This window comes from Clarias gariepinus, unplaced genomic scaffold (genome assembly GCF_024256425.1).
Source record: "Clarias gariepinus isolate MV-2021 ecotype Netherlands unplaced genomic scaffold, CGAR_prim_01v2 scaffold_38, whole genome shotgun sequence".
Lineage (NCBI taxonomy): Eukaryota > Metazoa > Chordata > Actinopteri > Siluriformes > Clariidae > Clarias > Clarias gariepinus.
The window spans coordinates 27,501-39,554 of NW_026521005.1; the positions used below are offsets into that span (position 1 = coordinate 27,501).

A 12,054-nucleotide genomic window follows, 5' to 3' on the forward strand; every position below is an offset into this window, starting at 1 on the left:
GTCTTGCATTATACACAGCTTTAGTGGGAGACTGCGTGCACACACACACACACACACACACACACACACACACACACACACAGTATTAGTACATATTAGTGATGACAGAATATCACTGCTCTATGTCACCCCCTGCAGGCTGTAGTTAAACTGAATGTTTGGAGCTAACAGTCTGGAGCACAGATTAGAGAGAGGTGTGTGTGTGTGTGTGTGAGAGAGAGTGTGTGAGTGTGTGTGTGTGTGTGTGTGTGTGAGTGTGTAAGTGTGTGAGTAAACACCTTCTCCAACTCACACACCATAAACAATAACACACCGACTCCTAAAACACCTTCCTGAGTGACAGAGCTCTGTCCGAGCCGGGTTCGAGCTGACTCTAACCGCTTCATCCCAAAACACACTTCAGCCTTGGAGGGAAAAAAACCAAACTACTCATGGTTTATCTTTTCCTCAGCCTCTGTGTGGAGAAACAAGGTCAGGGTTTCCTGATATACAGACATCGTGCACTGGATAATCCCTCTGTCACTCTCCCAAATCTCTCACACACACACACCACCCTGATTGTGTTATATACACACTATCCTGTCCTCTTCTCCTCCTGAGGGTGAGCAGGGGCCAGTGTGGTTTCGGCCCCCATGGGCCCGCAATGGTGCCTGCTTTCCTGCAGTTACCATATCTGACCACTAGGGGCAATGATGACACCAAGAATAATAATAATAATAATAATAATAATGCCAACTGTGGGAGTAAACGCACTACATTAAGATCACATAACATACAGAATGTTTTTTTTTTGTCCCCAGGAGTCTAAGGATCAGTTTTGGTGCAAAGAAGTGACAGTAATCTAAATGTTTATTTTTTAATTAAAATGAGACACATAAAAGGATTAATGTATCAGTCTAACCCTGACAGAGCTCTTCCAGAACTCATGTCGAGGATTAAAGACGAATCAGTAAATTAAACAAAGCTTTATTTTTCTGTCCCTGAGTCTATTATTTCTTTTCCTTGTCTCGCCTCTAAATGAGTCTCTAATTAAAACTCGTTAAGGAGGCTCTGGATCGCCCGCCTCGTTTGAAACTGCTGAGCTCGGAGGTCGTTAAGCGTCAGGAGGACAGCGCAGAGGAAAAACTGCTGCAGGAATAACGGCCTGAGCGAGATTCCAAGCGGACGCCAGGACCGCTCAAACAGCGTGAACTGACGGAGCATCTGCTGCCAAGATGCACACAATGAGGAGGTCAGCAGGGGGAGAAAGGAACAACCTGGCAACCGGGGCGGGATTCACACCCGCCGGACCTGCAGCTGGGTTATTAAACACTGACGAAGACGGGCACAGGACAGGCTCGGCCCCACAAGCGCTGTGCCGTGGGAGGCTGGTTTCATTTGCACTAATTAACTAGTTCTCCTCGAATGCCTCTGACGGGCTGCAGTGATTTGGAACACGCCCAGAGTCATCCACGTCGGGCCAAGAAGGTTTAGCGTTAGCACTTTACTCCTCATCAACACTCCGATAGTGTTAGGGACAGGCCAGAAATCAGTTCACTATAAATTAGAAATAAAACTGTGTGTGTGTGTGTGTGTGTGTGTGTGTGTGTGTGTGTGTGTGTGTGTGTGTGGGTGCTGTTAGAGGAAAATCACTATACACTCAGTGTGTAATCTTTTCTTTTCACACAATGTTAGGGTGACACTTCTCTCTCTTGCGTTACAGTCCCAGTCAACAAGCTGTTACTATAGAAACAATAAAATATTTTAAAAAGCACAACCATATAATCCTGCACTACTGTTGGAGCTGCTGTTTTAGAGAGTTAATCAACACCTTCTCTGTACAGCACTGTCCGGTCTGAAAAATTTCAGGTTATTATTCTTGACAGTCAAACACAGAGCTATGATCCGTATTGTTTTAGAAACACAGGCTAAGTTTTTTCTTTACGTTTCCCTTCTGTAACGTTTGATTTGGTTCATGTGACATCACCCCCTAGAGGATGTTCTTGTGATACAGGCGCTGCGAGGCACTGACCTGCCCGTGGTCTCCAGCATATCTGCACTTGACAATATAAAACGAAGCTCTGGTGAAACGTGTGACTGCTTTCTGCATCATCATTATGTACTGTGAAATTCTCAGATACAATTGTGTAGATTCAAAAGGATTGTGTTGAACTGCGTCTGCTACTGAGCAATGACCTGCGCAGGTGTATATAATATATATGTTAATGGTGTATTCCTGGCACACAGGGCAGGACATAAAAGAGAAATAAACAAATAAATAAACAAACATATAAACAGAAGAGTATTAAACTGATTGAACTGCTTCTAAACTGAGCATAAAATTGAATGAGGAAGTACTCGAGTCTGAAGGAGGTAATGGCAATGTCAACACTTTTGCCTCTGTTTGAAGGAAAGCAGCAATAAACAAGAGAAGCGGTGCAAAATGCCTAAGACTAAGGACGAGAAAAGCAGACAAGCAAGAGGAAACCTGCACGTCCCTGAAACAGGACTTCATACTGGAGGGGTCCAAGTGATCACGCAGTACGGACATGGATCCATGGTTAGGGGAAAAAAAAAAAAAAAGTGGGAGATGGAAATACTGGTAATTCAGCCACAAGGAAAACTAAAAAGGCGTGACTGTTACATACTTAGTGAAGAAAAGATCCACCCCACCACGAGAGCGAAAAAACAAAGAACAATGGACAGTGTAAAAGGTCTGATATCACTCTTGGGTGATGCATCAGTCCAGGTGTACAGAAAAACACAGCGATGAGGAAACACCGTCCTGCATGCATCGTTACCACGGCAACAAGTGCAGAAAAGGTTTGACAACATGTTAGATTTGGGCTGCCAGTCTAAACTGAGTCAGATCCGATCACCGTCACATAACAGCATGGATACTCTGTCCTGTAGATCAGATTTGTGATACACATCAGACTTGGCTGCAGTCTGAAAAACACAGGCCGTGTAAACAATGCTCCAGAGGTGATAAAACCCTGACTGTGTAAGCGCTGTGTCGGCTATTACATCACGGCCCCGTAATTAAACGTTCCAGGTCAGCGCTGACTCAGGTGAGGTCAGGTGAGCTACATGTGAATGGTGGTGATTAGCGTGACAGAAGGTAAATCTGAAGGCTTTACCCGTTTGGGTCCACTGAAGATCCTCCTGCTGCTCTCCCTGACTTTCTCCTGAGGTTTGACCTGAGGCCTCTTCGGCTCCTCAGACGTGGAGCGCAAGATCACCTCAGGCATCTCCAGAGGATCTTCATTTCAACAAGAGAGAAGCACAGTTATAAACACACATTACCATCAGGACACAAGTAAGAATTACATAAAGAAGTTGGGTTTATTCTGTACATCCCCGGGGTGTTTAACACCGAAACCCAGAAGTGAAATAACAATAAGGAAAACAAAGAAGTGAAAATTATTGTCCTACAGATCATAAATCATGTTTAATAAAATGGACCAGAGGAAAGCAATTAACCCTGAAATAATGGATAAAACCTGCAAAGAAAGGGCGCACACACACACACACACACACACACACACACACACACACACACACACACCAGATAGCTAATAAAAATCTCAGGGCAATAATTTCAGCGATGTCATCAAGTCTCTCTTATTTGAAAAGTCCCTCATGAATGTTTATGATGATTTGGGAGTGTAATGTAAGGGCTGATGGTCAGAGACATATTGAGGACGCCTGTTAGGGATGGGGGTGGAAGGGGGGGGGAGATATGGTACGGTGTGATTGAGTATCACCCTGATCAACTCATCAATCAGCATCACTGCACTAAGAAAGTTACACCACTGAATCATACCACAGGGTTATTACACTTGTACCAGCCCTCTGTGTGTGTGTGTGTGTGAGAGAGTGAGTGAGTGAGTGACTGAGTTCCTGACCTGTGCTGCTGTTCTCCTGAGATGCTTTAGGTCTTGGATGGTCCACACTCGCCCCTCCGGACGCCGGTGCAGGAGCCTTCCTCTTGGTCTTCCTCGGCTTGTCTTCATTCTCCTCCCCCCCGCTGTCGCTCTCGCTCAGATCATCAAAGCCAAAGTATTTGATCTTGTAGTTGGAGCTGCCTGAAGAGGCGGAGTCTCCTTCCAGTAAAGCGGCGTCTCCGTCGTCGAAGCCGAACAGGTCCAGTTTGCTCTCCTTTTTGGTCTTGCTCTGAGTGGGTTTGGACCTGACAAGACCGGGACACACACAGTGTTGACCAGCGTTCTGTTACAGCAGTTTTGCCATTAACACAAATTTCACAGCAAAGAGATTTCGATGAGATTCAGATCCTGACTGCGTCACAAGGCTTTGTGAAACACACCCTAAACACAATTTTAATTAACGGTGGAAAAACTTTCAGAAAGTTTTTGCGGAAACAGTGGGGAAAAAAAATTGTATTTTGTTGCCCTTCCTCAGCCTTTATTCCTCAAAACATGAGAAACTAAATTCTACATCAACTTTCTTACACAGCAGCTTCGCAGGATGGAGCCTCTTTCCTCCCTAAACATTCACTCAGACTGAGACATGGACCGTCTTCTGGTCACATCACTTAGATGTTGCTTAAGAAAAGTTTCATCACACTTTGAGCTGTGGTGAAAACACATCATCATCACCCTGAGGAATGACCTCAACGCTCCTCACACTTCACACTCATTTCCCCAATTTTCTTTTAATTCTGTGAATCTGATTTGCGGCAATGACCATTGTTAAAACCTTATACAAATAAAACTCAATTGAATTAAAACCGGACTGAGGAAAGCGCCGAAGCCCCGTGTGTGCACCTGAACCCCGAGTGTCGCGATGATTATCATCTTCATCAAGGTTTCTCTGTAGGCCACTGGACCTGGGTGTTCCTCTGTTTAGGTGTTGGTGTGGTTTGTGTTTTGTTTAAACGACTCCTTTTCCTGACCCTTTCTTGTTCTTTTCCTCTAAGTTTTCCATCCTGACACTTCGACATGCTCCTAGCTCTACCCGCATGTTCTCCTTTCATGACCTTCCTGTTTTGTTTATACCTGCACCATGTCCGGCCCCACACTCTGCTGCATTTCCTTCTCAACCCAACCCTGACCCTACACTTCACGAGGCTAGCATGTTTAGCTAGGGTGTAGGGTATCGTTTGGCTTTTTAACAATACCGGTGCCAAATCAATACTTTTACAGTACCAATGCCTGAAATGTGCCTGAAAAAAAAGTGAATTAGTGGATTAAGGAAAAAAGAAAACTCAAAAATAATATTTAAAATAAAGACTACTTTAAAATCTAAAGTATGCATAAATATAAGTAAAAACAAAAACACAACAAATTCAGATAATACCCAAATCACTTACACCAACACCAACGACAATAAAGTAATTGTTATTCTTGGTCTGCTACAGTACATTTTTTTCATAACTAAATTGATATCTGCTTTATCTGGAAAAACACCCCACCTCTCCTGACTTTTCTAGGGTGGGTCTGACCGGGGCCGAGACGGTCATGGTGCCACCCTCCCCTTTTAACTTCACCCCATGTGTCCTCAGATTAGGTTTTACACTGAATTGTTGAAAGACATTAGTGGCATGTCATGGTATCAGAATCCTTTGTAGTGAAGAACAGCCACACTTTAAGATATTTTTAAGCAAACACTATCCGCTGCCATCAGAGTGAGTGTAATTACTGTGCGCACACAGATACCCTCAATTCCTGAGTTAGTTTTTTTTATTTATATTATTACAGTGTTCCGAGTTCCTCAGTCATGAGATTTTTATGCATGTGCAGTGGCACCGGAGTGAGGCACCAAAATCTACGCTCTGATTCGGTTCTAGTACAAACCGGTTATATAGGCACTGGGGCAATATTAGCACCAGGTTTCAGTACCCAACCCTTTTTGGTTAAACAGTGAAAAACAATGTTTTTTTCTCTCTCATCTGAACAGTGACCCTGGGTGAACATCCTCGGAGTGAGAACAGTACGTCACTTATTTAAAGGTGCTGTATGTAAGGAGACTGTGCTGCTGCGTTACCTGGCAGGTTTGGTCTCAGGCTCGACTTTCTTCCTCAGCCGTCCTGTCTCTCCCGGATCAGCCGGCGGGGCGCTGGGCGTGTACTCCTCCATCCCGCGCTCCATGGAGTCCTGAATGGTGACGTTGCAGGCGGACATGCTGGACGGATGCAGGACTGTGTAGTCCCTCATCCAGCCCCGCCTCTTGCCCTCACCGTCTCCGGCCTTCGCGGACCCCGCGCCGTCGCTGTTGGACGAGCCCCCGAGGGCGGATGGCTTGTTTTTGTTGGGTCTGCAGTACGTCCTGCAGTTGGAGGTCCTGAGCAGCGACTGCGAGTGGTCTTCCGATTCCGAGGGCTCCACCGGGAGCTCCAGGTCTCCCTGTCCGACCTCGATGACGCGGGCCTCGGGAGGGGGTTTGGTCAGAAGGCTGCTGCTGGACGTCGGGTCTCTGGAGACGGAGAACGGCGATGTGGAGCGTGAGCCCAGTCCAACGATAGCGCCCCACGCGTCGAACGAATCCTCGTCTTCTGATTTTTCCCACTTCAGGGTGGTGGTCTGGGCTAGCGGTCTGCGGTCGCTCTCTGAAGCGATCTTATACCACGAGTAGCTGTGACGTTCCGTGTCGTTCCAGCTCTGGGTCTTGCCTGAAAACACAGACACGCAGAGATTACTTTTACACAATCCTGTATGTGTGATGCAACTCATCACAAAGAAGCACACACACATTTTATATACATCATATCACGGCCACTCCATTAAAAACGTTTATTCTGACCTAAAAATAAACACACACACATACACACACACACACACACACAGTGCTTTTAGGATAGATGATGAAGTTGGTGATAAATGCAGACAGCCAAAACCCGTCATCACGGCGCTCCTGAAAACAGATGGAACGTCTCCGAGGGCGCAGCAACTGCTAATCTTTCCAAGCTGAAAAAATAAAGCCGAATAATACACCTCGGAGGTCAGCGCTTAAGTGTAGCTGAACTGAGGTTAGCACCAAAACAACAATTACTGCCCCGGGAGTCAAAACAGAGCGGTGCAGAGGAGGCAGTCTGACTCATGCTAAAGCGCAGCCTGCCGATCCACACAAACTTCATCACGACACACAACAGGCAGCCTGATCCGCGTTCCTGCTAGTGTACTGCCCAAAAAATATAAAGATATGGATGAAAAAAGGACAAGGACGTTACGCGCGTAGCGGCGGTGCGTACACATCGCGCCTTTAAATCCCAGAAGCCAGTTACGGTTTCGGCAGTAACAAGATGAGGAACGTTTGCATTTAAGTCAGGATGTAACCCGTTATTAGCTGTAACTAATTGCATTATGAACTGTAAATAAAATGATTTAGAGACTCGAGGCTAAACTGCTGTACAGTGAGTGAAGTGTCCCTGATAAACACCACAGGTTCAGACACGAGGAGATCAGATCTGCTCTGAAGTCAGACTGCCGGTCATTAAAGATCACATCAAACACAAAAACAAAACTGAAAAAAAAAGAGGTGCAAGGTGATTATCTTAAAGCTCCTTTTGCCACTCAATTAGACAGTCTGTGATGCCTGACACAACAGTCACCCGCCCGGGACGATTAGCCGCCACTCTTGAGCCAGGATGTAGATAGCCAGGCAGGGCTGCAGAAATTCAAGCGTACAGATATGATTTACATTCTCACACACTTATAAACCGAATGCTGGAATGCAATCTCAACTCCCATCTGAAACAAATCTGCCTTTACATCCTCCTCTTTAACTCCAACACCACTTGTGTGTCTCTGAGCTCGGAAACTGTACTCCAGCGAAGTACACTGTACTGATCGGCGACTCCATCGCCCAGATAATGATCTCACACACCCTGGAGACAGGGCAGGCTGAAACACCAGTCAAGGTGGAGCGGAAACGTAAAAGAGAAGGCCATTACTCTGTCTTTACTCCTTTGAAACCCGCAGCTTGGATTCAAGAAATGTCATCTATGTACTGGAGTCGGTAGTAGCTCCAACCTGAAGGGGGCAGCACAAACTCCTGGACGAGCAAATTTACAGCCAGACCCATCACCTATAGCATTACGTTTTCATATATCAAACATACAGCTACACCAACGTCCACGACTGCTACCGGGTTCCCTGCTTACCGAGCATCACGATCGACGCCATGACAACCAGCTGCTGGGGTTCCTGCTCCGAGAGAACCATCAGGTTTCACTGTAGTGGTTCATTAACGCTGACATTCTTATCACACACAGCCGGCGCGCTGGGTCTGAGCCCGCTGTCACCTGCAGCCCTGTAACGCTGCCAAGCATGCCACTTCCTGTCAGGGAAATGTCACTAAGCGCTCGGAGACGAGGCTGACACTCCCTCTGGGTAGGGGGAAGGGGGGGGGAATATATGTGTTTGGGTCTGAGCCACCTGTCACTCATGCCTAGCAGTCAGGAAACACACACAGATGCGCGAGCACGCACACACACACACACACATACAAAAGCTTCCTGTCTACTGAGTGTGCAGTGTTATGTCAATCTGTTACTTCCTGTTTGAAGGAGAATCAGCATCATCACACCAGAAGGGTTTTGATTAGTTCTCTCTAAGAGCGGCTCTGATCATAGCGCAGATTTATATCAATGTGCCAGTTTATTTATTCCTCAGAGGAGTCCCTGGTGTCGGGAGTAAAGCTGTAACTACGCTTTCAGGACACGGGTTTATGTCCTGTGGGAAAGAGGCTGCTGAGGAGACGAGTGTTTATCGCTGCTATAACATGAGCAGCTCTTGTTTCTCAGATGTCAACTGCTCTGATATTATAAAAGACTTAAGGATGTGCTTATAAACAGCGCAGGGCATCTGAACTACGCCAGATATACCTACACCTTCTATCTCTCTCACACACACACACACACACACACACAGAGGCATAACTGTTACTCCTTACAGCCACTTGTTCTATGCAAAATGTTTACAACACCGTTTTTTTCCCTTCCTTCCTACTTCCTTTATAATGGCTCCTTGTGACATCCATCTTTAAAATTGTACGCTTGTTTAAACAGTCAGATTTTACTAAAAGACACTCGACTCCATCAACCAGACACATTTGTTTGTATAATGAAGTGCCGAGGTATTCTGTCATGATGCTGTACACAGGGACGTGAAGCTCGGCTACTTGACGATATAAAATCAATCTCAGAATAAACGATGTCTCAGAGCGGTGACAGGAGAGATCATGTACACTGGCTCAGAACCCTCTGGCTCAGAACGAGTTTGTGATCAAACACACACATGTTGATAAATCTGGTGTGAGCAGTTATTTATCATGAGCTCCAGGTCACAAATAATCATCCAGGTCTTATATATAAACCCTGACACCTGAGACACGTGAATCGACATTACGTTAACGTTTGAGGAGTTTGTGAAACTGGGTCATGGTGTAAAAGGGGTTTGGTTTATTAATGAAAGCTGCTTGTTATCCAACAGCGACTGTCCCGAGACACACGAGGAAAGAAACAAACTCGAGAACTAATCACCTCCAGAGTTCTCACGATAGCCTGTGAATTATCAAGGGTCTTGCTGCAGCTCTGAACCTCATATGCACGTGAAGAGGTTACTAATAAATGTTAATAACCATGGGTCCACCTGGAAGATCTCCATACCTGACATGGAGCTGCTAAAGAACTTCCCTGAGTCCTCTGGTACCCGAGCGGAGCTCTTCTCTGCACCGAGGGTGGACAAAGTGCGGGTAGGGTTCCGGCCGGGTGCCGCCGCCTCTGCACTGACGGGCTGGTTCACTCTGCTGTTGGGCTCCAGGGTCAGCCCGGCTTCCACAGAACCCGCCTTGGATGGGGACGACTTGGACGCGTTACGGGATGACACCGGCTTCGACTCGTCATCACTGTCGAACCCGAACGGGTCCTCTGAGCCGTCGTCCTCCGCCATCTTGGGCTTCTTGGTGCGGTCGGGTCTGTCCGCCTTCATCCCGGGTCTCTTGGAGCCCAACTGGGCTTTGTACGTGGTCTCGCCCCATTTGGTGCTGAGCGTGGCGCGCTTGTTGGACAGAACCTCGTCGAACTTGGACGTCCCGTCGCCCGCCTTGCGGCTGTAGGTTTTCACGATTCGAGACGTCATTGTGAGGAGCGTTTCATATTCTCTACAGAGACAGAGAGAGAAATAAAAACAAGACAACATAAACACACAGAAGCAGCCTGAAGCTGATGAGGCTTGAAGAGCGCAAAGGACAAAAACTCACAGATACACACAAAGCTCAGCATTAATGCCTAAATGTAAACAACAACCATCTACCTGACAACATCTGGATTCACAACAACAACAACAAAAAGTTAGCTCTGAGCCCCGATTAGCTAGCTAGCTAACAAGCAATCAGCTAACGTCTGATCCCGGTCCAAAACACACTAAATAATATTTAAAAAATATATTATTACACTTTCTATCAAAAAATAGCTAACTACCTCGATGCTACACGTCTCGGCTAACTCCAGTGCTGATTAGCAGTAGTGTTAGCTATAGCTCGTTAGCATTCTCGAGCTAGTTAGTGTTAGTTAAACTCCTGTAACACACTGACGGCACAGACACACACAGCTCGCTTTTAGACGAGAAATCAGGACAAATTAATCTGCTTTATTACGTTCGCGGGATAATTCTGTGGCGTAGGTCTGACGAATAGCTCACACACACACACACACACACACACAAGTCGACGGCATTCTGGGTTTTTTTTCTGTAACACACACAGCTAAATGCTAACGGCTAACTCATTAGCCTGCTAGCTCCTCGGCTAATTGTGTGTGTGTGAAGTTAGCTAAATAAAGTTAGCTGCGTGTTACAACTCCACACACACTTATTCCAGGCAGAGTGTTTACTTCAGACAGACTTTATAACATCCCCCACTGCGTGATATCTCTCTAAGTAAATAAATAAACAGATTTCTGAGGTAAAGTTTCTGAGGCGCTCGCGCGCTAACCCAGGGACGTTAGCTTAGCTTAGCTTTAGCCTGCGCTACATTACCCGAGTGTCAGGCGCGCGCCGGGCCTCCTGCTCCGGGCTGTGTACAATATAAACAACAGGAACCTGCTCCGCGGAATAAACCGACAGCGCGCTCGCGGGAGCGGAACAGCGAGGCAGCGAGAGCTACAGCGGCGATCCGGGGCAAATACCGAAGGAGTAAAACCTACTCTAGCAGGGTTTTATCGCAGCTCTCTCAGGCGATTGAACTGATTCTCCAAAACCGACGGCCTCCATTCGAGTGCCTCCCTCCTTCTGCTCTTTCGCTAGCAACGTCAGACGTCATCACGCACGACACTCAAATCTATCCAATCACGAGGCGAGGATTGATACGCCAACGGTTTGATTGCCTGCATGAAGTGCCAATTGAGCCGGAACGTAGCGCACGCGAGGAACACGTAACGTCGTGTCCGTTATACCCTGGGAAGTGTAGTCCATACAGAGTGTGTAGAATATTCCCTTACACCTTTCTAAGGTTTATAAATATGTGGCATTTTAAATAGTGTCGCCTCAAATTAATTAATCGCTTTCTTATCATTAAATGTATTTTGGAACAGCAGTTTTGAATAAGGGAGTTACTTTCCAATTTAAATATGATGTCTATGTTGATATGTCTAATTTCACTACATTATTAGTTAAACAATCATGGTATCAGTTTCAGTGAGTTGACATCAATATAAATAAAAGAAATATTTTGTCTGTACATTGGCCAGAACTCACACTTTCAATGATATATTTACGTCTTTCTGTCTGGATGATGGTAAGTTTGTCTGTCTGTTTGTTTTTTTATGTCTGTTCAGCCAGATTTTGTCAAGGATCATGCAAAACTGGCTGGACAGAATTTAATGAAACCATTTGCCAGTTAAACTTGTGGCAAAAATTCAATCAAAATGTTGCGTAGAAGTGAAGTTATGAGCAGTTATGTGCCAAATTATAAACTACAAGTTTTGTCAGAGTGCTGTGCATGTGTTAAATTGTGGGCGTGTCTTAAATTGACCGCTCCTTAGATCTCTGCCTAAAGTTTAATCTGCACCATCAGTGAAATCTAAATGTGGAGTAAAAGTGATGTTATGAACAGTTA

The 12,054-nt window shown here is 45.9% G+C and overlaps 1 protein-coding gene across 3 annotated transcripts in view; it reads right to left on the minus strand.

Annotated features, from left to right (window-relative positions):
- The window catches only part of waplb (WAPL cohesin release factor b), a 25,461-nt gene extending 14,188 nt beyond the window's left edge, over positions 1–11,273 (minus strand). For 2 of the 3 annotated variants that reach the window (XR_008356805.1, XM_053490992.1), the window contains exons 1-6: positions 11,144–11,273; positions 9,608–10,101; positions 5,986–6,610; positions 3,888–4,171; positions 3,120–3,241; positions 1–31 (exon numbers count right to left, since the gene is read on the minus strand). The exon at positions 1–31 is cut by the window's left edge and continues 65 nt beyond it. Coding sequence is in view for 2 of the 3 variants with exons in the window: in XM_053490992.1 (XP_053346967.1) it covers positions 1–31; positions 3,120–3,241; positions 3,888–4,171; positions 5,986–6,610; positions 9,608–10,079 (1,534 nt within the window). In the remaining variant the exon portion in view is untranslated. The other variant, XM_053490993.1, reaches the window with a different exon arrangement.
- Positions 11,274–12,054: the final 781 nt, after the last annotated feature.